Raw genomic sequence first — 24,968 nt, 5'->3', positions numbered from 1 at the left:
GTGGAGGCTGCAGTGAGCCGAGATCGCGCTACTACACTCCAGCCTGGGAGATAGAACAAGACTCCATTTCAAAAAAAAAAAAAAAAAAAAAAAAAAAGGAGCCTATCTGATCTACACAATATGTTTCTCAATGGCTATGAAAGAGTTTGGGGGTGTGTGAATGTGTAGTGGGTATGTGTCCTATATTGATAAGGAGTTCACTGAAGCTGTCCTAAATTTAGAGGCTAAAAATCATCACCCCCTAGTCTATAGCGTCTCCAACTTTAGTGTGCACAAGAATGCTATAGCGATCTCATTAAAATGCAGCTGAGATTCAGGAGGTCTGGGTGGGACCTGGGATTCTCCATTCTTAACAGGGGCCCAGGCAATGTCCCCACTGCCGGTGGGTGGGCCACATTTTGAGCAGTGAGAGGCTACAGACAACTTGGACATGAAAGAACGGGCCACAGCCATGAGAGCTGTATTTCGTGAATTTTGAACCAGGGCACAGGGTCTGAGGAAAGGTTTGGGTTTTGTTCCTGGAGCCAGAGGCAGTCTGGGAGTCACATCAGAATGCTGAAGCTTCATGCTTCCTGGGACATTCTAAGACAGCAGAGACAGTAGGTCCCAAACTCAGCTTCTAAGGACACACTGTTGGTAAACTGGATCAGCTCAAGCTGCTACTGCACTCAAATCTCTTTTCTCCCAGACCACTGGAAAGAAATGTTAATGCACTGATTTAGCAAATTTGTTTTTCGCCTACATATTTTCCTTCCTTTAATTAGAAGCCATAATCTCTTGTTAGGATAAGGGCAGTTAAGAAGCCGAGGCCCCTGAACCCCAGCACCTCTTGGGTTCCCCACTTCAGTTTGCTAGCCCCATGGGGGCCTGGAGATGGGGTTGCCTGGTCTTTAATATTCTGGTACAAGTGTCAGCCCTCCTTTGACTTGCTCTATTCCCACTGAGACTTTGAAAAACAGATATTGTAGTATGTATACAATATATGAGAACAAAGGGGAAATGTATCCAGAGAATACAGGAAGCACAAAGACTGTCTGGTTGATGGCTAATCTGTTCAGCATCAGAACTTGTGGGAAATTTGAGCATGGGGGATGAACATGCAGAGTGGAGGGGGGAAGAGGAAGAGGGCTCTGAGCAGACTGACAGGTGACTGGGACCTGAAGAGAAGTGAGGCCAGGGAGAAATTCCAGGGGCCAGATGGGCCAAAGAATTTTTATGAACTGAAATGTCATATTTAATTTTAAATTTTCCACAGTGCTGTGACATAAATGCCCTTCACTAACTTGAATCTTCAGCGTAACTTGCTGCATGTACATGCACGCACCCATGAAGATGCACACATGCCATTGCCTGCTGAGAGATTCGGAGGCTCCAAGGTGCTGACACAATTTGCAGGTCTGGGTCCAGAAACCTCACCCCGCTTCAGGGCCAACTTGAAGGGTGTTATTATGCCACGTCACTGGGGGCGCCCTCATAGGCATATTGCAGTGAAGGTTCAGAGAGCCCGCCTGTCCCCTGACCTCACCTTCTTAGCTTCCAAAGAGAAGGAGGTGGGGAGGGGAGACAGGTAACAAGGAGCAGGGCTGTGGGGATGGGATGTGGGTAGAGGTGGGGTAGGGGTAGAGGTGGGATAGACGGTGTGGGGGGATTAGGGGGTGGGGGCAGGAGCCACTCTTCATAAAAGGAGTGGCCAGGTCTCTAGAACAGGACAAGCAGTGAAACAAAATTATATCACAAGACAACAACCACAGCATGCATAAACAAGAATTATCCAAATTCACTAGGCAAGGATTTATCTCACAGACCGAGGCTGCTGTATCCACTAACAAGCATTCACAGATGACAAAACCAACAAGCAAGTGGCAAAGGAATACTAATAGGACACCAGAAACAGTCCATCCTGCTTAGACAGCTTGATTATATATTTGTGAACCTGTTGGCTCTTGTTTATGACTTTTATTTGATAACTGTATTAAAGATGGCAAAAATTACTCTCAGTTCACACAATGGGAATTAAATATGTCAATAATTCACAGCATTCTCAAAAGACTGGCACATTTCCAAATGCTGGGCCACCTGAACTCATTTGAAGACCAATGATTTACGAAAACAGACAAAATAGGTGAAACAGAAAAGGGTGTGCAAATCTTGGGACATATGGTCATCACATGATAGCCAAGGTGCCCATGTCTGCCTGTGAGTATAATGCCACCAACAAAGGATGCCCCCAGTACAGCCCTGAGTCCCAGCCAGGAAATAAGAAAACTTTCCCATGGAGATCCAATTGTTCAATCCAAAGTTATTTCCTTCCCCTTCATTTTCTGAACATTATTGCAGGGGCTGGGGATTTGGGGAACTCTAGGTCCCCAAAGCATGAGAGCCACAGGCACCCTCTGAGTCTAGCCCTGCTTTCTCAGAAACTTATGATGAGACCTCATGGTATCTCACATCTCAGGGAAAAGGGGCCTGCCATGGATATGCTAGCTTAGTACATCTCTCTGAGCATAGAGGCTTCCTTCATGCCCCCAAAGTACTTTTTGGGGGGCTTCCATTACATGGTACTTAAGCTGCTTTTGAGACAGTTTTCCACTGTGTTTTAAAAGTCAGTCCTGGCATGTCTGTAAACATCAGTTCATATTCCTGGAATAAATCTTTTTTGTGTTCCATCCTGCTACCCACAGGGGTACAGATGGCATGTTTTATGTGGCGGCCACTATTTACAGTTCAACCCCATGGAGGCCCATGAGATGCCACAAACGTAGCCCACACAGGAAGACAGCCCCCTGGGCAGAGACATTTGTCCCGACAGGCCAGGAGTGCCAGGAAAGGACACACCTTGAAAGTACACGGGGTGCCTCTGCCACTGACACCCATTCTCCATTCAGGGCATCCCCAGAAGGCACATTGGGAGGCAGGCTTTGCCCAAGTGTCAGCGGAGTGTCCATGGCCAGTGGCCGTAGCAGGGAAAACAGCACACAAAATGCCCAAAATTGGCTGCAGAGTTTAAAACATCAACAAAGCAAATCCTTCCTGACCAGGAAGGCTTACCACATTCATTTGCATGTTCATGAGCATCTGCTAGCTGAGTATCAATGTATCCTTCTTTCTATTCTGATGGACAGCCATTAATCACAGTAGATCTGCCCTTGTCAGTACCTCAGTAAACAGATAATGGAAGCAGGGTTTTTTTTTTGTGGGGGACGGGGGAGGCAAGGGGAGAAGAATCACTTTACCCAGAAGAATATTGTGAAGAAGCCCACTGCTGCCTCTGTCTCAGACTAAGTTAGCATTTGCTGAAAATGTCAACAGATTGCTTCTTGAGTTTTGAGTTGTGCAGACATCAAAAGCTTATTTTGCTTAAAATCACTTGGTTGGTTTAGGCATTTAGAATGTCTCTGACTATGTAATTTGGATTAAGAGGTTCTTGTTGGGTTTTACTGGTTTAGCATAAATCAGGACATAACTGGAATAGACCCCTTCACATAACCTGAGTCTTTAGGCCATTAATGAAGTAAAATTTGCTCTTTGTGTTGCCTTTTTAGTGGATTCTCCTCCTTCTTCCTTTCCTTTCCCTTTCCTTTTTTTTTTTTTTAACGCGGCTTAGTTGCTATGCAGAGGCTTAGCGCTCCTGCATGGGGATCAGTTCCAGACTTTGGTTTGATTTGAAACAAGCCAAGCAAATTTGCCTGAATGTGATTTCAAAAGGTTTTCCTGTTTTCCTATTTCTCTCATCAGGAGATTGAAGGAAGCTGAGAGGCAAGTCACTATTTGAGTTCAAATAAAGCTGGTCTGATTTTCTCAAGTATTCAGTATGACTCAGGAGACACTGCTCGGAGAGACAACCCCTGCTCCTCTGAAACACTTTAACAGTTCTCCAATCAGGACTGAGTCTCAGGAAGCTAATTTCAAAAGGCAGATTACTTATAATTGCAGATCAAATCTTTTTCTTCCATTTTTACTTCTGTTTCAGTCTTTCTTTTACCCTTTCTCTATATCATGTGGACTAGATGTGACTCAAAAAGTTAATGGAAATTGCTCTCATCTTAATTCAGGAAAAAAAGAGAAGGAGAGAGAGCAATGAGTATAATTTGCAGATCTGAGCACAGGTCATTACAGGTGTGTTATAGTAGTGTATTCATGAGCCTCCTGGGACAGGCATGCTGAGCTATCCAATAACTTTCTTAATGTGCAATTACACACCATTGGACTATAATTGATTAATTGAAAAGAGAATGTAGGCAGATGTGAGGGCAAGACTTCTGCTGCTCATTAAATGAATATGTCTTTGCTTCTCTTTACTAAATTAAGTGGAACTACTCAAAAGCAATTAAGTCAGTAGTGAAATTCATTAAATTTTAAGTAATTATTGGTATTAAATTCTGTAATAAAATTCAAGACTTAGCATAGTTCCATTTCAAAAAGAAGTATGATTATTCTATGTGGTCAATTTAGCGGAATGGGGGTTCCAGAGAAAACTGTATTAGACCCACTGACATTCTGTGTGGAAATCACACACAGAGAGAGGAAGAGACAGAAGGCGGAGAGGCTCTGGAGGCACTGGCCTGCCCTGCTGGACCAGCCAGGGCAAATGTGACACTTAAATTTAGGAATGGAGTCATGTTTCCAAAGTAATTTCGAAAGTGTTTCTTGCATTTAAAATTTAATCTAAATAGTTTCAGAAAGATGACACTTATTTTTAAACCTAATGTCTTTCTACAATATTTGATACCTTCTCTAGTAGCTAAATTCAAACATACACATGAATATGCGGAGTTGAAAGCAAATTGGAGAAAATTCTTTCCAGGCCCTACTCTCATATGGGAAACAAACCTGGGCTATTGGGGTATGGGAAGAGGACAAGATGTGCCATAGTTTAGGGACGGGGCCACAGAGAGCTGTCAGAGCCCATAGGTGGCTGCCACAGCTTCTGCTTCTATTCATTCTGCCCAAGAAACTCCGCAACTCAGAAATAATGTCAGAGAGGAACTCAACTGAGCCAATGCTGCCGCATTCCAGACATTCCTGACAACTCCCTAGACATAGGAGAGACCTTGGAGTCTGAGCCGATTGGGGAAAATTGCCAATAGAGAGCCACACTGGTATGGTTTGTTCATTCATTCATACAGCCAATATTTCTTGAGTGTCTATTCAAAGGCTTTATTAAGATTATTTTATACACATTATATAATTTAAAAATATAACTCTATATAATTTAATAATATAAAGTATATAATGATCTTGTAAAAATGAGGGGTAGAAATCTGTAAAAATCGAGTTCATTTCATGCCCATCCAAAATGATTTTGTGCCCTGCACATAGTAGGCACCCAATAAAAGCTTGCTGACTAGATAGATGGCATTGATGATGTGGATTCTGTGGTAAACATGATGGTATATGGCACTTGCATAAAGTTCTCTAATTTATGGAAACTAATATCTTGGCCAGGATAAACCAAAGAGCTGATGATTATGGCAGCTGACACTGAAGGAGAACTGATTCCAAGGCCTTTATCCTCAGGCTTCAGCTCCAATCATCAGTGTCCTTAACAGTCCTGTCATTTCTTTCTTGCAATAGAAAACTTAAAATGCAAACCCATGAATTTTGGTCTTTTTTTTTTAACAGTAGATTCAACCACATATATATTTTTTAACCTGTACTTCAAAATCTAAACATAACTTTGCATGGTTAGTTTCATCATCTAAAAAGTAAACCTTGAATTGTCATTGTTTGCAGGGGCTAACATTCAAATGAAGTGAGAACCGTCTCCTAGCAGCAAGGCTGCAGGGCCACTACATCCTGGAGGCACATTCACATCATGGGCCCTGTGAGAGGCTCCACACTGCAGCCTTGACCAGGCACGGCTGGTCAAGGAGGTATGTGGCTCTTCCCATTCCCGTAGGAGGAAAGGCATTTTACATAGACCCTAATTCCTGTTGGAAGAGAAAAATTCCAATCCTCACACACATTGTAATTTTAGAAAGCATAACTAAAGCTAAAACTAAATTAGACAAAATAGGTATATTAGGCTCAGAAAGAAAAAAGCCAGGACAGAGGAAAGACATTAGGTCTCAATTTCTGTTTGCATGTTTTCTTACCATAATAGGCAGCTTATTGTCCCACAGCTCATTTTAATCTTGAACATGACCTTGATAATCTGTGTATGGGCAACCCAGCTATTTCAAAGAGGAGCTCTAATCAAGGGGAGATGCACTTGAGTTTTGACTAAATGACATTTTGCCCACATTCTTGTGGATTTTTGTTTCTTTGTTTGTTCATTTTTACAACTGAAACAAGTCCCAAATGTATTCCAGACATCTAAGCCAGAACAAAGGAAAACTGATTTATCAAATCAATAATAAGTGCCTAATTGATATATTCTGAAACTTACCAGCATATGAACAAAAAAGATGACCCCAAAAAGTAGGTGGTTGTGTTCACTTCCAAAAGAAAGTCAGGATTTTAAATGGTCAGGTAATTAGAAAAATTAAGAAATGTAGGATTTTAAGAAATTTAATTTGGGGGTTAGCAACCTCCTTTTTTTTTTTTTTCCTCAAAAATCATCTTATGTTAATCCAATGTTCTACCTTTATAAACCCAGCAAATTAAATAAAATTTTTTTTATGAAGATCTTGAAAATATTTAGGATTATAATTGGATGAATACCAGTTTTCTGTCTAGAGTCCTATACATGGGCAAAGTGTAAAGAATAAGCTAAATCCATATGACCGAAAGCTGTATATCATAAGATGGTTCATTTTTAAAAAACGGATTCGGACTACTCATATGAGTTTTATTTGTTAGTATTTCCTTCTTTCTCTTAAAAAAGTTGAGTACAAAAGGATTTATCTTTATTAGTTACACTTTATTGAGCACTTGCTAAATGACAAGCACACTATATATATTACCTCATTTAGCTTTTACAGCAACCCTAAATGGCACAGTTATTCTTTCTGTTTTACAGATGCAGAAACTGACCATCTCAAGACCACAAAGCCGGTAACCCACATAGCCAGGAAGTGTTTCCAGGGTATATACACTACATGGTCTCTATGCCATTTTCAGGGGGAAGCGGTTGTTGCATTCCTTGTACTGGAGACTCTATCCACATTTAAGAATCTTTCGTTCCTACTTTGCATTTGTATAGTTTAAATCGTACTGATCCCTGAATCACTCTGGATCACAAATATTTTTAAACTTCAGTTTCTTGCTTCTACTTTGATCTTGTTTTTCCCACTGCACACAACTAGCTACTTAAGACTGTTATCCAAAATCTAAATTTACAGGAAAATTGGCTTGAGATGAAATCTTTGCCAGTTATTTATATTAAGATGATCATAAAAACTTGATGACCAATATTTTTGGACAGTCATTTGCAGAGTCACTTTCTTGCCTTTCCAGCTGTTAGAAGTCTTTGTCCTCATCACAGGGTGCCTGGACTGTTCTAACCGCCTTCTAGAAGTCTCCCTGCTCCCCTCCTCCAACCCATGAAAGCAGTGCTTTCATAACAGTACTTCCTGGCTCAGGTACCTAACAGAGATCCCTATAGCCAAAACACCAAATGTAAAATTAGCTGTTTGGCTGTCACTGTTTTTATTATCTGACCACAACCTACTGAATTCATTTTATTCTCGCCACTCACAGAATGACGCTAGCACAGGCAGTCTCCCAACTGGCCCCCATATGCATGATGCGCACCCCTCTCATCATCATTCCACATCTTCTCTTTCTCTGGGATGCCCTTCCATCGCTACGCACCCTCCAAGGGCAAGCCCAACCTTCATCTCTTCCAAGGACCTATTCCTGATGACTCCAGGCCATCATTTCTTCCCTATTAAACGGCCTTTACTTCCTTATTGCACACATACATATTTTAATACATATTCCTATTGTCTAGTCACCATGCCACACCATCTGGCACTTTACTATACACTGGAAGTACATTGTTCATATAAGCATAGCTTGTAAACTTTTTTTTTAAAGTTCTCTTTGTCTAGCCCAAATCTGTAAACTTCTTATGAGAAGGATGCACATTTTACATTATACTTTGTTTGCATTGCAACACATGACTTTTAAGCCCAGCCCTGGGGAGACAGCAGGTACCTAATAAATGCATGTCGATTGAAAGACAAATGTCTTAAAAATCTGGGTAACACACACACCCCCCATAACCACCTGCTCTCATGTGAATTCCACTTTTTGAGATGTGTCCATGACATTACATACCCAGTTTTTTTAAGGCTTTAAATCTCTATAGACATTGTCTTCATGCAGTGTATACAAAAGAATAAATTAGAGCTATGAGAAACAACTCAGACCAAATAAACCAGGGAGAATATATCCCTCGAGAAAAGGTCTTTTTGGTTTGAATTATCAAGACCGGCTGTCTCCATTGATGCAGCTCAATTTTCAACTTGGCTGATTTGATGACAGTCAGAACATTGTTTAAAAATCAAAATGCATGAAGGCTAAGGAAAAATGAAAATAAAAATTCCATTACAACTTAATTTTTCCATGTTATTTATTTTTATGCATTCATATATAAACATTAAATTAGTATAGAAAAAATACTGCATAAATGTTTGAGATGAGTTAAATGCCATAAACTCATAAATACTTCAGTAATGCTTGTTTATTTTCCTTTTCCTATATATAAATACCCACATTTCTACACGGGATATATAAATCTGCCCTCATATATTGTATTTTATATGGTAGCTATGTAATAACATTGCATATTTTCAAAATTTAAGCTATCTGGTAAGTATATAAATATTTCCCTAAGCCAAAAATGGTGTTTCACTGGAGCGTCTTTACATAATTACCAGACAATTTGGAACTTAAAAGCATCACTGATTGAAATAGCTATCTAATGAAGGGCCCCAAATATTTCACATATCTTAATATCTGAACACTTTTTATATGAAAGCCTTATCCTAGCACATGTTCAATATTGCCTCCCTTCCCATCTCTGGCTTTGCCATTTAAAAATGTTCACGTGTTTCTTTTCCCCTCCCTGTTCACATAGAGAAACAAATAGCACATCCTGCTCCAATATCAAAATCAGGTTCTCCCATTCAAAGGAAACCAAACTAAAATGAGATCAGAACACCAAAAAACAGCAGAGTACTTCACATGGTTAAGTCTGAGGCATAACTTCTATACAATTTGATATACTGAATGTGGATTATGAAATTCTAAAGTATGGATAATATACCTACATATACTTTGTCTCTTCTGTAGGTTGGGAAGCTCTCTAAGAGTTGGTGGTGGTGGTGGTGGTGATGGATAAGGGCATTCTAATCTATAGAAACATACTTTATCCTAATGAAATCTATAGCTTGTTTTATTGAGAGAGACAGAGAAAGAGATTATTGCTCATCTACCTATGTATTTCCATGAATTTTCAAGAGAAATATTGATGGACATGCAATCCAAAATAGAACAAAAAGCAATTTTCTGGAAAATCAAGGCAAAAGTAAAGTTTCTTATTTTAAACTCAGCTTATCTGGGGTATGTCTTAATTGATTTAACATTTCACTTGCAAGAATGAAGAAGCCATCTATCAGCTCCACTCAAGGAAAAGTGAACAGCATTAAAATGCTCAGCCAAGATAGCCAGAGGGCAACCTCTACCCTGCCTCACTGGCGGCAGAAATACAATCCGGAACCAACTCATAAGCATTTCATTTTTACCTGAACTAGAACCAGGGAGATATGTTATTGCATACATTCATTCAACAAATAATTCTTAAGCGTCCACCTCCATGGTTCATTGAATCTATATCACCATTGGTTGTTACAATGCCTTTATTTTAATACCACCAGGAAAAAAAAAACACTGGCAATTAAACAGTGACAGGTCATCAATTGTAATATATGACTCCCATTTCTGAGATATTAAAATGTTAGGGGGGAAAGTGCATCTCAGAATTCATGAAAAATGGTGTGAGCTAAGCATGGTTCTCAGGGATCCAGCAATGAACGAGAGAGACAAGGCTCTTGACACACAAAGCTCTCGGCCAGGGCAGACTCATCTGGAATTAAAAGAGAATGAGTACTGTACTCTAGCAAAAGTCTCAGTTCCTGGTAGCATGTAGCTCTCCAGGAAGAGGCCAAAAGAGTAGGAAGTGTGCAAAAAATACAATTAGGAAAAATGTTTTAAGCCAAAATGCAATGAAATACATTATTTTGAAGAATCTTGTTTTCCTGAACCTGTTCATTTGAAGCTTAACCTGGGCCGCTATCTTCCTTCTTCCCTTTTAAAATTGCCTTACCAGTCCTCCCATCTCTAATTTCTTGCCTCTCTTATTACTCACATATGTCATTCTTCTCCACTTCAAATATTTTTTATACTCTTTCCCTTTTCCTCTCAAGAGACTTTCATTAGCTTGTTCTTCTAACCATAAACTAAGCACATGACTGAATATGATTAATATTAGTTCTGGCTGGTTACTGGTACATTTTAATATTGATAATTGATATCCTATCTGATTTCCTGGCTTTGCTTGATATATGATCTATAGTTTCCTTGAAGCCACTGGAGGTGAATTCTCTTTGGTATTTTAGGCAATTGTTCAGTTCTAGTAATTAAAACAATAAAGGAGAATATGACTGACTCCCATATGCTAATTTATTGCCAGAAATCTCAAAAGAAATAGATCCATTCACTCTAAGGAATACAACCCTAACAAACCAAAATAGTTCAAGCTTTTTTTAAATAGCCTTAGTGATCCTAAAAAAAAAAAAAAAAAAAAAAAGGATCAAAATCTATACCAGATTTTTAAAAAGACACTCGAATGTTTGTATCATATTGAAAAATATATTTTCTATAGTCTACAGCTGATCTTTTAATGTCCCAAGTCTACCAAATTAAAAACTATATACCTTGGCTCTGTTCCCCACAATTTATTATGCACTGGGAATCTGCAAACATTGCCATGACTTTCTGAATAAATTGCCCTTCCCAACACTCCCCATAGATGTTCTTTCTGGCTTCAGAATTCTACCAAAGAATTGTTACTATAAAGAAACTAGAAAGAGTCATTCTGAATTAATTTCTTAATCCCTTCATTCCACAATCATAGACTGCACTCCTTCTCTGGCCCTGGAATGTAAAAATGTGTAAGACCTGGCCCCTACCCTGAGAAGGCAGCGGCATGTGTTGGCCTGAGCACAAGCATGGGTGTGTGGTCAGAGATGTGGGTCAAGCTCCAGCTCTGTGCCTGCTCACTGGGCCTCCTGCCCTCCCCCAGAGCAAGGAGTATCCCATCTCTGCATTTTAATTTCCCCACTTCTAAAATGGAAACAGCAATATCTACTTAGAAAAGTTACGGTGAGAATAAAGGGCCTTAAAAGGGGTCTATACAGACAGATCACGGTGCTTGTTCATTGGAGGTGCCTCACAAAGGAGGATTTCTTGTCTCCTTCCCTTAGCACGGTATCAGAGGCACATCCATTTGCTATGGCAGATATGGCTCTGTGTAAATTACACCTTTTTCCCTTGCTTTGCATTTATGTTCTTAGTTGCACATTTTAACATTAAAAATTTTACTATTAAATGGTTAGGCAGAATGAAGAGGTCTGGGACCATGTAGAGAGTTTTCCTTGAGTCTTTTTTTTTTTTAAGCTTAGTGCCAAGAATTATCTCTGTGCCGTCCCCTTCACTGTTCAAAAGGAAATTTTGTGGGGTTTTCATGCAAATGTGCACACGTAAAACTTTCAGGTACTCCATTGCTAGTAAATTTGGTCAAGTAGTAGTCTATGATGTACTGGAAAGCAAGCAACCTTGGAATAAATCATCATAATCACAGCAACACTGATTGAGTGCCAGTTGTTTACCAAATACTGTTCTAAACACCTTACAGGCAGTCATCACTTAGACCCCAGGCCAACCCTACCCAATAGCTACTATTGTCCTCATTTCATACACCAGGACGCAGACACACAGAGATTCAGTGATTTGGGCAAGGCTATACAGCCAGTGGGTGGAGTGGAGGGGATTTCTGAATCTGAACAAAATAATCTGGCTTAAGAGTCCAAGTTCTTCACTACAACACTATACTATTTTTTGGAAATTTTAGATTATCCTACAAAAAGGTATTCAGATACTGCAGTACTTCATAAGTCAGCAACATTTGCAATGCCGCCAACAAGTATCTCTAGTTCCCTAGGCATAAAAAGGCAAGTGGATAGATGTTCAAACCTTTCTCAGAAGTTCTTTTACCCAAATTAAAAATATTACATTTGAGTTTGTATCCAAACAAACTGGGAGGAGACTCAAGTTGAAGAATAAAGACAGGTACTCCCAGTATCTGCCTCAAGATTTTGTTTAAACTAATGCATCCTTCTAGCTCCATTTTGTTAGTAATAAGATTACTGGTTGTTGAGCTTTTATTAGGTGCTAGGTATACTAAATGCTTCATATACATGATCTCATTGACTGCTGAAACAACCCCATGAGGTAGGCAGGTGCTGTATTTATTCTCGTCATATTGATAAAGACGCTGAGGCTCAGGAGAGTGAGAAACTTGCCCAGAGTGCACAGCTAGCACATCTGCGGAGAAAGGATTGGGACTCCCACTCTTATCCACCAGACCACAGTGCCTCCCTTGGAGAACACACAGTCTTCCATACCTCCCTCTGGCTCCAAGAATCACTGTGATGGACTGTGTGAGAAGCCAGCATGAAAACCAAACCATTATACCTCTGACATTTGTAGGCAATGGCTCTGAAATCTGAAGGGCAAAGATCCCCCATGCTCTGGAAAGGAGAGCCTGCCAAATCAAGACTCTGTCCCCCAATAAGGCCCCTATATCAGAGCAGAAGCTGAGCAACTCTAGCCCTCCCTCATGTGGCTTTTCTCTCAAATAATAGAATTACAAAGAGAGGTAAAATAGAGTTTGCATGCACGGGAAAGGAGGGGAGATGGTCAACTGTGGTCAAGAAGGTCTTTATATAGGAAAAGTGAAAGGACCTGAACTACAAGACTATGGCAGAAATGGGAGCCAACAGGCTGAAGAGTGAGAGGAAAGTGGCAGACAAAGCTGGAGAAGAAGATGAAACACCAGCACAGATGGGAACAGAGGAATGTGCAGATGAAATATGACTCAAGTGGAATCCATCCCTTCTGCCTGTATTAAAGTCTAGATGGTCTTGCTGGAGAGCATAATTATGCCACCTCTATCAGAACTGCCTCTTGCTTAGTCTAAGATTGTGACTTTTATTTCTGGAAAGTTCTATTTTTCCAAGATAGTTTAGGAAACTATGGGAATACAGGAATAACCACAAATTAAAGGGATCTGGGAGATGGCTGGGGAAAAAAAAATGGTGAGACAGGCTAAGTTTCTCTAGACAGCAGCCAGTCCCCCTGGGATTTTCTGGTTATTTTACACCTGTGGGGCTATTGCAGTGATTATTTCAGGAAACTGGTACACAGTATACAATGTATGCATACATCATATGATGTTTTGTTTGATGTGATGTGAGTTCCAGTGTGTCATCATGATTTTAATTTTCAGTGCCTGTGCTGCTCAGCTGTAAAATCAAAGCAATAGTATGTAAATTCATGTTGAGCTGGGGCATAAATCTGGCTTTCATTAGACCAAAAGCATTAAGGGGAGGGTCTCTGGTCAATTGTACCTATTCTGAGACATCTATTAAGTTTCAAATGAAACAGGGCAGTTTCTATCACCTTTCAGGGGTTCTTGTTATATCTTCATGATCTAGCAGAAAAGTTCTAGCAATGGCTAATATATGGCAGCCATCCAGAATTTCCCCTCACTACTGTGAGAGGCTAACATGTACTGGTGAGTTGGGCTGGAGTGCAAAGACATCCAATCTTGTTTTTAAATGAATACACTTAGAACCAGGGGCCTGAGAGTAAATAAAGTTCAAGTCATCACTGGCACTGTGATGTGTCTTTCACTTTAAGGGCTTTTAAAACTGGATCTGATTGGCCAAGCTTTACCAAGGTTGTGTTGAGCAGGAAAAGAAAAGCACAATATATAACCAAAAGTCATTTGTTTTATGTATGCATTGTCCCAAAGCTCCAATTCCCAGTTTAATTAGTATCAATGGATTGTTTCTAGCCAGAGAAGGATCCTAAAGATTTTACAAAAAAAACAAACAAAAACAAAACAAAACAAAAAAAACACCAAAAGACCAAATCTGTCCCTCACAAAAGCATACATACTTCAGAACAGTACAGCAAAAAAAGTGGGAGGGGGTGCAGGGAAGGAAAATGAAGCATGATTAGTCCTGAGTTGATAATTGTTGAAGCTAGGTGAAAGGAACATGGGGGTTCATTATATGATTCCCACTACTTTAATTCTGTATACTTAGAAATTTTCCATAATAATGTTTTTAATCCACAGAAGTGCTAGGAATTCCCATGAAGCAGAATTACTAAAATCCAGACTCGATAGGATAGTGTCAGTTATTGAAACCCCTGCATATGGGACTGCCTGCTGTTCACCCCTTAGCCTTCAGGTACTCTACACTTGGCCAACCTAGATACTAACCTGGGTGCAGTGCACCTGGCCCATACTTTCCCACCTCCATGCCTGTGCTATTTTCCTCTGCTGGGAAAACCCCCTTCCCTTACACTTCCTGGCAACTATCTAAATCCAACCCATGAAAGGCCTGGATCAAAGGTATCTTCCCTTGTTAAGTTTTTAATGACTGCATACAGAAACAATCTCTTCCTCCTCTGTACTCCAAGAACTTTCCTAGTGCTCTTTTGGGGCACAGCTCACTGTGTAATAACAGTCATGACTATAAGAAGATGATAATAACAGCAGCTAATATATACTGAGCACTTACTATGTGCCTGGCTCTTTAAATATGTCATAATTTTCTATCCTTATGATATGCTCTGAGGTTATTTCCTTTTATTATCACATTTTACAAAAGATCTGAAGCTCAGAGAGGTCCAAGGGGGTGAAACAGGGATCCAAAAGTGTGATGTGATATCAGATACGTTACAATAAATGTTAAGCCTTTGCATCTATGATCCTTAGCTATACCACCAGGATGACAGTGTATAAAGTCCAGCTGGGGCAAGACCTGAGAGCCTACATTTTTGACGACTATGATACTGTATGTGCCTTATTTCTCCTACTGAATTGCATGCTCCTTCAGGGAAGGGACTGTGTCTTTTTCTATGTTGTGTCCCTACCTGCACTGTCTAGTACAATGCCTTGTACATAGAAGATGTTCAATAATGTCATGTTTATTGAGCCCTGGATTAGCACGGGGTATTTCTACTGCCTAAGGACTACATGCAACTCTTATAATCCACCTGTCTACATCCACGAGGAAATGAAATGGAAAAATCAGCCCACAGAAAAATAGCCTAAGCATCTCTTCTCATCATCACTTCTGATCATACAGCCGTAAAACTAAAGTAGTTTTCATATTCTCCCTACACAGGCATTGTAAGTGACCAGGAAGAATTCTTCCCTGATGCTATTTTTATTTCACCTTCCAGCTGTGAGCTCCCTCCCTTTCCCTCTGCAAAACCCTCACCCCTAACAGCCTCAGGAAAAGCCAAAGGGATTCAGACGTTGTCTAGGTGATGACTCAGGAATCTGGAACTGAGGGAGACAGGCTAATTTTACCCCTCTGAGTTTCCTTTCTCTTAGTTCCCCTTTCAAACTTCCTAAGCCTGGCTTTTTTTCCAACCAAGTAATACTCCATCAGTTGCTGTTGTTCTTTGGTTATATTTTGACCTTCTTCCTGAACACAGGGATGTTCTCTGGACTGGTCTTTTGAAAACCTGGGGAGTAGGCTCAGGAGTCTTCAGTTCCTTCTCAAAACCCTCTCAATGTTCCTCTTCTTCTCACTAGAGGTCTTTCCCCTCCAGTGACCCAGCTTATGCTATATTTCTGCAAAGTCTTACTCTCAGTGGGCTTTCAAAAATTGAGAAAGTCGTGGCTGAGGAGAAACAGTGAGCTCATAACACACTTATGGTCCTCCTCATTCTAGCTGTGAACCCACCTCTAGCCAGAGATATGAGCATTTGAATAGAGGAAATGAGAAGACTTCTAGTCCCAGAAGAAAGAGGCAGTAATGATAAAGGGACCAAGAATGGAGTTGGGCTAGTCTCACCCATGGCTGGCTCTAAATGTTCCCTTTTCCAGGCTCTTGTAAACCAGGCTGCTACACTGTTAACATGATAGAAATTTCCTACATTTTCTTTTATTAAAAGTTTTCTTTAGTCATAAACTTAGATATGCCAGCAAAACACCCGTGTGTGTGTGTGTGTGTGTGCACGTGTGTGCGCATGCCTGCAAGTGTGCATGACTATCTATGAAGAGGTAGGTGGGGCCACACTGAATTGTGACATATCAAATAGTACTTGTTTTAGCTAATGTCACTTATCTTGACAGCCTTTCATTTTCAAAATTAATAAAAAGCATAAGGAGACTGCTACACAGTCACCAACTAAAGGATCTTGGCCACAAAACTAAATATCTAGTCATCTGTGTTGTACATTAAGTGTGAAGGCACATATCACAGTTTGGGATTTAAATGGAAAAATCAATACCCTACAGGAAATCTACAGTTGCATAGCAGATTTTTCTATCAGCCAATGCTTTCTTTGTCAGTGCCTTCTGATTACACACACTTGTGTATTCCGGGCATCGATTTTGCTTTGCTTTTGTTTAAGTTACTTAATATTCCTCCCTCTTCCAAGAAGCAGGCATGTGGGGGTGGGGAGCGGGCAGAGACATTAGAGAGTCAGTAATAAAGTCAAGGCAATGTCCCGTCTACCTGGCCAGGGCACTTTCTGTCAGTGTCTGTGGCACAGAGGACTAGTCGTCCAGCCACGTGCTCCTGATCATCTGGGGGCCCAGAAGCACCCTGTGCCCTCAGTGCTTTCTCTAGAGCTCCCATGCTTTCTAAACTGGCTACTGCTCTTGCAGCAATCCATGCAAGAAGATGGCAGAACCACCCTTCAGCTAAAAAAGTACTTTGGAGTGGAGCTTGCAATCTTCTCTGACAGATTCTTTAAAAATCTGCTCTAAGTTGCACTAAGAAAACTCCAAGGATTTCCTATTTCTTTCTTATGAATGAACAAGTCTCTTTCATATAGAAGCATAACTTCTCAGGGCTTCATAACCAGCCAAACACCATCACTTTTCTTACAGCTGAAAAAAATTAAATTTCTCCTTGGAGAAATAAGCTTACTTATGTTTTCTTTTTATTCCTTTTCTTTTATCACAGGAAAGTATACTGACCAAAATAAAGCATTTCTAACAGTGACTGGAAGGACGAAGATTGTACCAAATTGCTCAAAACTACTGCCAACACAACAATGTGTTTAAGCACAGCAATGACAAAACATCTATTTTCTCTAAAGACAGCTAAAAACGATGTTCACATATATGTTTTGCTTCCTCCAGTATAAACTGACCACAACCAGGACTCAAGCATGTTCATTTTTCCAACAAATAGACAAAAATTAAATACGGCATGTTACTTTTGCAATAAAAAGAAGTAAGCTACCCCAAAGCATTCTGATACCAAAACACAGCATAAGGGCCTCTGTGGTCTTCTGCTGAATAATCATAGTTACAGAGACACATTAAAACTGAAATGAACAAAAAGGGTTTCCTCAGAATAGGTAATGCTAGCAGTCCTGGAAGTTTAAGAGTCCTAAGATAAAACATAAGGTAAGTTAAAATTTCAGAAAAAAATTACATTTATAAGCAGCAAATTTGCCTGTGGATTTGTTGGTCAAGGGACTACACACACAGAATAAGTAGTGTAATTGTAACTGTGCAGACTGTGGAGGGGGAAAAGGAGGTTCTTGCTGTCAACATGTAGCTACTGCGGCTAGAATGGGTAAGAACTGAATTTTTGTCTCTTCTGCTCTTTGGACACTTTGTTTTTAATGAACAGTTGGTATCAGAGCTAAATCCAAAGACTGTTACATGTGGGATTTCCTAATGCAGAGACCTGGCAGAGCTGTACTATATTCGGCCAAAAAACTAAACAGAAATTAGACTACCTCAAAATGTAACAACTGAGCATCCTCCTTCTCTTTCAGTGTTTTCACTTAGTTGGAGCAAATGTTTTGCTTTAATGCAATTGAAAAGAAAAGAACATTTAGGGACAACATAGCTAGATCCCTCATAAAGCTTCATTTTCAAAAGGAGTGTTTGAATCTCTAAATAAATGACAATTCATTCTCTGTTTACTTTAGGTAAACAGAAAATGCATTGCAGAGCACTCATTTTCAAAAGCTAATCAAGAACATTAGGTCCCAACAGATTCATTTAATAGAAATATAATAGGCATTCCTGCTTGCTTTTCATCTTGTCTGGCTGTAAATGCTAAAATGAACAGCAAATTAACCCTGCATTGGAACAGAGTCTCAATGTCACAGCTGATATCCTCCCTCTCACGACTTGTAAACATCCCCGCACCCTGTCACTGCTTTGACTCCTTCTGCATAGGAGAGACGATTAAGTTTGGCAAGAGAGTGGAGGAATACTTGAATTCTAAAGGGAGTACTGCGTGTCAACTCTGCTATCTTCCCTAGCAGAACAAAATATTACCATGTTGTCTCCTAAAATAGTGTACAATGAGGACGTAGGAGGAGGGGTGAGGGTGAGGTTGTTTTTTCCCAAGCTACATATATCAACTGTCTTTCTCTATATTTTTAACTTTACTAGCCATTCTCCAAGTGGCTGCTTATAAACTACTAAACACAACAAGCTAATAAAGACAGGGCCATTCAAGCTCTATAATCAGATATAAAAGATTTGCAAACAATTTGAGATCTTAAAATTAATATTCAGTGATATCAGAATTAGCATTTAGAACTCTATACAGAAAACTATAATATTTCATCAATTATGTAATCATGAACAAACCCTTTCAAAAACTGTTTTCACTGTGCTAAAGTAACATTCTAGACTTGTTGTAAGTATGTTATTCTTACAAGTAGTTCGCAGTTATTCTTGAAGGCAAGCCTTGGAGTTTCCTTAGCATAGTGCTGCTGGGGAAAATTTTCAGCATGTCCATCTTCATCTCTAGCCTGAAGGGAAATATAATGGCCTATTTAGGGACTTACAAATAATGGAAGAAAAAAAGCTAAAAAGCATAACAGCTCAGATCATTCAACAAACGGGAATCCAGAAATAACAACAATATTAAGAAGTTTGTTTAAATACGCAGTACGCCTTTTAGGTATCAAAATTTGGGATTTATTTTTCTTTACATTGTTTAGTTTGAACATGCAAATTCATTGTGGTGTAATATTTAAAACAATATCAAGCAAACCAAAATCAAATAATTTTGTTGGCAATTACCACCACCTTAGTTTTTCAGTGCGCATTGTTCATTGCACATTTAGGATTATATGACATACATACGTGTTTAAACTTTTTGGCATGCTTAAGCAATCTCTAGATAATGCACTTTTAAAAAATTCTAATAGCAAGGCCATAAGAAAAGCAATCTGCATAATTATATTTTGCATTGTAATACTATTAGAGATAAACTGATTCCCCTCCATTTTTAAATAAAGATCTAAAAGGAGCGATGATCTGGTAAGAACCATGATTCTTCAATCAAATGCAGTAAAAAAAAAAAAAAAAGATTTAATTTAAAAGCTGCATTAAAAGTTACTGGTTATTTTGATCTACGCTGTTAATTAAGAAAGCTGAAGTTTAAATGGAGACATTAACAGAACCCATTAGCAATACCGCTTGCATACAGTCTTCTTTCTAATCTCCACTGGTTTCTGGTTTGGAGTGGGAGAGAAGGGAGAGGTAGGTGAAAGGGGGCGTGTCTGCAGCACACTCATTAAACCATTCATTTGCGTGACACTTGCACTCCGCTCTGCTCTCATCTCATCTTAGCCCTAACTGCTCTCTCTTTCCTGGCCTCCTGAAATTCACAGCTGAGCTGTCTCCCTCACATATGGCTTGCATATAATTATGCATATTCCATTTTACACTGCATTAAAATGATGAGCTCCTGGCTCCCTGCCAGCTGATTTTTAAAAGCCCTAGTGAAGTAGGAAAAAGGAGAGAAACACAGGGAGAGCCGCACAGGAAGCAGCAGGTAGTTCTGTCTGCTGTCTCTTTAGATAAAATGTATGTCTGGCACCAAGGGAACAGCTGAGAACTACCTGTTGTTATGTATGGATTGAGGGGGGAGAAAACAATAAGCATACACTGTGGCAGAGATGACAATGCTTATGTATTGTTCCTCCTTTAATGGAGCAAAATCTGCCCTGATGAGTGTCACTCAGAGCTCCCTGGCTATACTGGGGCTTGTCATTTTAGAAAGAGATCCATATTTTGTACATTTTAGAATGTATTGCTTGTGTTTAAGAAAGCTTCTGCTACCTAGTCCAGGGAGGGAACTAGATGGAACTTGGAAGTGCAATGTCATGGTCAGTAATATTTAGGTTACAAGAAGTTTGTGGGGAAAAGAGATTGCTCTCTTTTGGTTCACTTTTGAGATTTATAACATCCCTCATGCTTGGTGCCTTTTTACTGTACCTTTTTTTCCTACTAAATCAGACTAAAATAAAAATGCAGTTATAGGATTGGCTATATGCGACAGAGAAAAAAGTTTAATTGTTGTTCATGTCCAGTGGCTACAAGGCACTGAGACCAATGATGTTTCTTCTTACTGCATCGGAACAACTTTGCAGCTACACCAGGGTTTAAATTAATATAGCTCAAATGGGTCACATTTTAAATCCCAACTGGCAAAGGCAGCAGTGGCATAGATAAATGAAAGGCAGTTGTAAGAAAGTAGGAAGATGCCATTGGGCAGTGACAATATTAGATTCTTCATAACAAAATGTTAAGCCACTCTATGAGGTACAGGTCTCTTAAAGGCAGGGACCACATCAATTTCATCTTTCTTGTTCTGCCATGCCCAGTGCCTTACTTTTAGTTGATATTTAACAAACACTTAAGTGATGATGGAAAAAACCCATACGTGGATAGTAAGTAGACCCTACCATAAACAACTCTGTAGAAAATGCCACCTCAAAATATGCTAAACTTGGTAATAGCTTTATTATATTTCTGATGCACTATGATATATATGCTTGGAAACACACTTTGCATATAATTTTCAAGGGCTACTATTTACATATGTATGTCTATATTCAATATATATGTATCTTGTATATAAATATTCATAAGGTGGAATGTGTTTATTATGCATGTACTATGTATACACATTCATACACACCAGATGCCTAAGGATATTTTCAACATTAGTGGCAAAAATACATTCATTCCACTTACATGTAAGGTGCACACAATGTTTTTTGTGTGTTTAAAGGACAAAAAAAAAATCCCATTATCTAATATTTGAATATGCTTCCTCAAAGGGGCTACAGACTTCATATAAAGCTGCATAATTTATGAGGTTAAATAAAGTAGCAGTGGAAGAGAAAGGAGAGGGGGATTGAAGAGATTCGGAAGTGGAGACAGAAAGCTAGAAACTTGCTTTTTTATTGAACCATTATGTTCACCTCTGCATCAAACTTCCATGGCTCTGGGAATGGCCTGTCCTTTAACACCCACCCTGACTCCAGAGTCCAAGAAATTCTATCCTTCAGCCATTTGCTGTGTTTCCACTACATGCCACAGAAATGAAAAGCATGCAAAGTACAAGAAGTTCTTGAACCATCACCTTCACGTGTATTTGTGTGCACAAATAACTCACACACACTTCTCACCACTGTAATCCCCTTTGCATTGTGAAATTTTTAACGTGTAATTTTAAATTACTATGACAGGAATAAGTGTAATTCAGCACATTCATCTAACACAGGAATTCGCTACCCCAGCTGCATATTAGAATCATCTGGGGTGTGTGTTTTTTTTTTTTTTTAACATATTGGTGTCTGACCCCCTCCCTTTCTAAGATTCTGCTTTAACTGGGGCCTGGACACAGGTGGTTTTTAGAAAGCTCTCAGGTGACTGTAATGTACCAAGGAAGGGTGAGAACTGCTGATCTAAGGAGAGTGCCTACAGCTATCAAGGGGAGGCCCTTGGCATAGCTGCCAGAATGTTCTCTAATCAGGTCCCAGGCCCACTGGAGTGAACCATTGTGCTATGAGAGGGGGATATACAGGTTGAGCAACCCAGATTCAAAAATCTGAAATCCCACATGCCCCAAAATACAAAACTTTTTGAATCCCAACATGATGCTCAAAGTAAATGTTCATTGGAGCATTTCATGTTTTGAATTTTCAGATTTAGCATGCTCGACCAGTAAGTATATACAACGCAAATATTCCAAAATCCCAAACACTTCTGGTCCCAAGCATTTTGGATAAGGAACACTCAACCTCTAGGATGTAGTCCCTATGGTAGACCTTACCCTAAATATTCAAAAAGCCTGGGCAACACAGGGAGACCCCATCTCTACCAAAACAAAACAAAACAAAACAAAAATTAGCCAGGTGTGGTGGCATGCACCTGTAGTCCTAGCTACTTGGGAGGCTGAGGCAGGAGGATTGCTTGAGCCCAGCACTTCGAGGTTATGGTGAGCTATGATCGCGCCACCACACTCCAGCATGGGCAACAGAGCAAGACTCTGTCTCAAAAAAAGAAAAAAGATTTAAGAGATTACAGAACTAGTTGCTTGTGGGCAAAAATTATCATTATTTGTTTGTTTGTTTCTTAGTTTCTGGTATGACCAATAATCTTGGAAGAACTACCATACCACTTCCTTAAAAAGGCCTTCCCAAACCTCTCTATCCAAGGCAAATATCTCCTCTGTGGTCCTTCTTAGACTCAACATGGTTGCAACCTTGGAATTACTGGTGTGATTTTTGTCTCCCCTAGTAGCCTACAAGCTTCCTAAGGGCAAGGACAGAGTCTGATCTCCCACCACTGTATCTTCAGCCCAGCCACTGCCTGATGCCCAGTAAGTGATCTGTAAGAATGAGTTGGATCATTCACAGAACTGGTGGCAATGTTAGACAAAATCCATAGGACCTTCCTTACCTTAGAGAATCAGTTCATAATGTTTTACAACCTCTTATACATTAAAGTCAGAGGTTTATTCTACATCTGCCCCCACTTGGGGTGCCAGACAATGGCTTAACAAGGAGGGTGGACATAGGACACCAACGACCCCTTCAGGGAGGAATATGTGAACACTAAATTGTTCAGAATGACTGGCTCATGGTAACAACATAAAGCAGACCAACTTTTAGCTGGTTTTATTATTGTTCTTAAATCCTCTGCAGACAATGCATTCTCTAATTGCCTCTTGAGAGTAGACCACCCCACTGTCGGCTCTAGATATCCACTGGGGCCAGAAGAATTGTGTTCACGTCTGACTTTTTTCCAGAGTGACAAGTTCTGAAAGAAGGCACATCAAGGCACTTCATGATGAACTAACTCTCTCCTTGTGTGTTATTTTCAACAGTTTTATTCTGACTAATGTGCTAGATATTTATGCCAACTACAGGGAAAAGCAAATGGGAGACTATTTTTTTGCATTTTACTACAAATGTGATTGTCAGAACAAAGGTGCATTTTTGACCTATTATTCTAAGGAAATTTCTTTTTTTTTTTTTTTTGCCATAACAGAAACAAAAATCCTTCAGTTAAACTGCAAGCGGATTTCCCTGTTTTGCTGACAGTTGTGTAACCATTTTCATGTTGTGCCTAACATTTAGATAAATATTAGATGATATGAGAAATTTACAGTAATTGCCTCTCTACTTCAAAAACCTCTGGTTTAAACAAACTTTGTATTCACCTCTCTTTCCCTCTGAATCAGCACTAATTCACTTCTCTTATTTTGATTCTTACAATACAGCAAACTTTAGTTCTTCAAATTCACTGCTTCCTCTGAGCCAAAGTCTTGGTGCCATGTGCATGTTGGAGCAAGCTAGGCATTCTTCCTCCTCTGGAGAATGCCTTTAGAAAAGGTGGAACATTCTAGAAATAGCTCCACTTGCCTACCCCAGAGAAGTGTGATGTTTCTGACTCCATGAAAAGGTTAACAATATTGCCATTTAAGTCAAAAGATAATTAGGCTTCAGAGTTAATACCTCCCTGTGATGAATGGGAGTTTACACTTCTGTGTCATTGTGATCTCAGGATTTCTTTTGAAAACAAGCAAAGATTCTGCCTGGAATCAGGGCCAGGAAGAGCACAACAGAGTTTCCAAGCTTAGCCCTCCTATGCTGCAGCAGAGGCAGCACATGTCAGCTCACACATGTGGCATTGTTACCGGAATTAAGAACACCAAAAACAGCTCAACTCAAAGTTGTGAGAATAAGTGTATAGTTGAAGAATTGGAGAGGAGAAAAAAGGGGCCACTGATTTTATATTTTATAACTAATTGTTGGAACCAGAAATAATAGAGTTTATTTTCGAATTCAAGGTAAAAGCATGGGGACACTGCTCTGAAAATGCATGGAATTTCATTTTCTGAAATCTCGTTTCTGGTTTAGCCTTCCTTTCTCAAATGCATCCACACGTTCTCTTGAGGAAGCTCAGGAATAAACAGCAGCTATCACACACTGCCTTTCAGTATGCTGTGAATGTCTTTGTGAACTTGAACTAAAGGTCAGCACTGATTCTTTGTCCTGCAGTGGACAGACACCTGGGATCTCTGTTCAGCCACTCCTGCCTCTGGTGGGAACAACATAGGGAGGTCTTCAGAGTAGCTCCCTGCCTCCCCTGGAGTTACTGCACTGTTGAGCTCATCTCAGTGGCCCAACTCCTCGGGTCTGAATTCTTAGTGCCCTTCAACTGGGTCTCCTGTCCTTCACCCCCATTCTTTCTGGTGGAGCTAGATTCCATCTCTCCTTCTGCTGGCAGATCCTTATGTGACCTTTAAGCCTTCGTTCAGACTGCAACCCCTTTAGGAAGCCATCAGTGACTCTTCCTCCTGGTCCTTGCCTAAGCTCTGCACCCTCTGTCCCTGTATTTCCATTCCACACCAATTTATTGCATTGCATTA

General features: G+C 39.9%; 1 protein-coding gene across 2 annotated transcripts in view; it reads right to left on the bottom strand.

The window, feature by feature from the left end:
* Positions 1-24,968, bottom strand: part of SOBP (sine oculis binding protein homolog) — a 145,357-nt gene that overhangs the window by 29,399 nt on the left and 90,990 nt on the right. Inside the window, exon 5 of one of the 2 annotated variants that reach the window (XM_008978065.4) lies at positions 18,949-19,044. The exons of the other annotated variant lie outside the window; for it this stretch is intronic. Within the exon in view, the coding sequence (XP_008976313.2) occupies positions 18,949-19,044 (96 nt within the window). The remainder of the gene's footprint in view (positions 1-18,948; positions 19,045-24,968) is intronic. 2 annotated transcript variants of the gene reach the window in all.

Source organism: Pan paniscus, chromosome 5, assembly GCF_029289425.2.
Source record: "Pan paniscus chromosome 5, NHGRI_mPanPan1-v2.0_pri, whole genome shotgun sequence".
NCBI classification, from domain to species: Eukaryota; Metazoa; Chordata; class Mammalia; order Primates; family Hominidae; genus Pan; species Pan paniscus.
The sequence above is the reverse complement of the archived record's forward strand: the minus strand, read 5'-3'. Positions and strand labels throughout refer to the sequence as shown.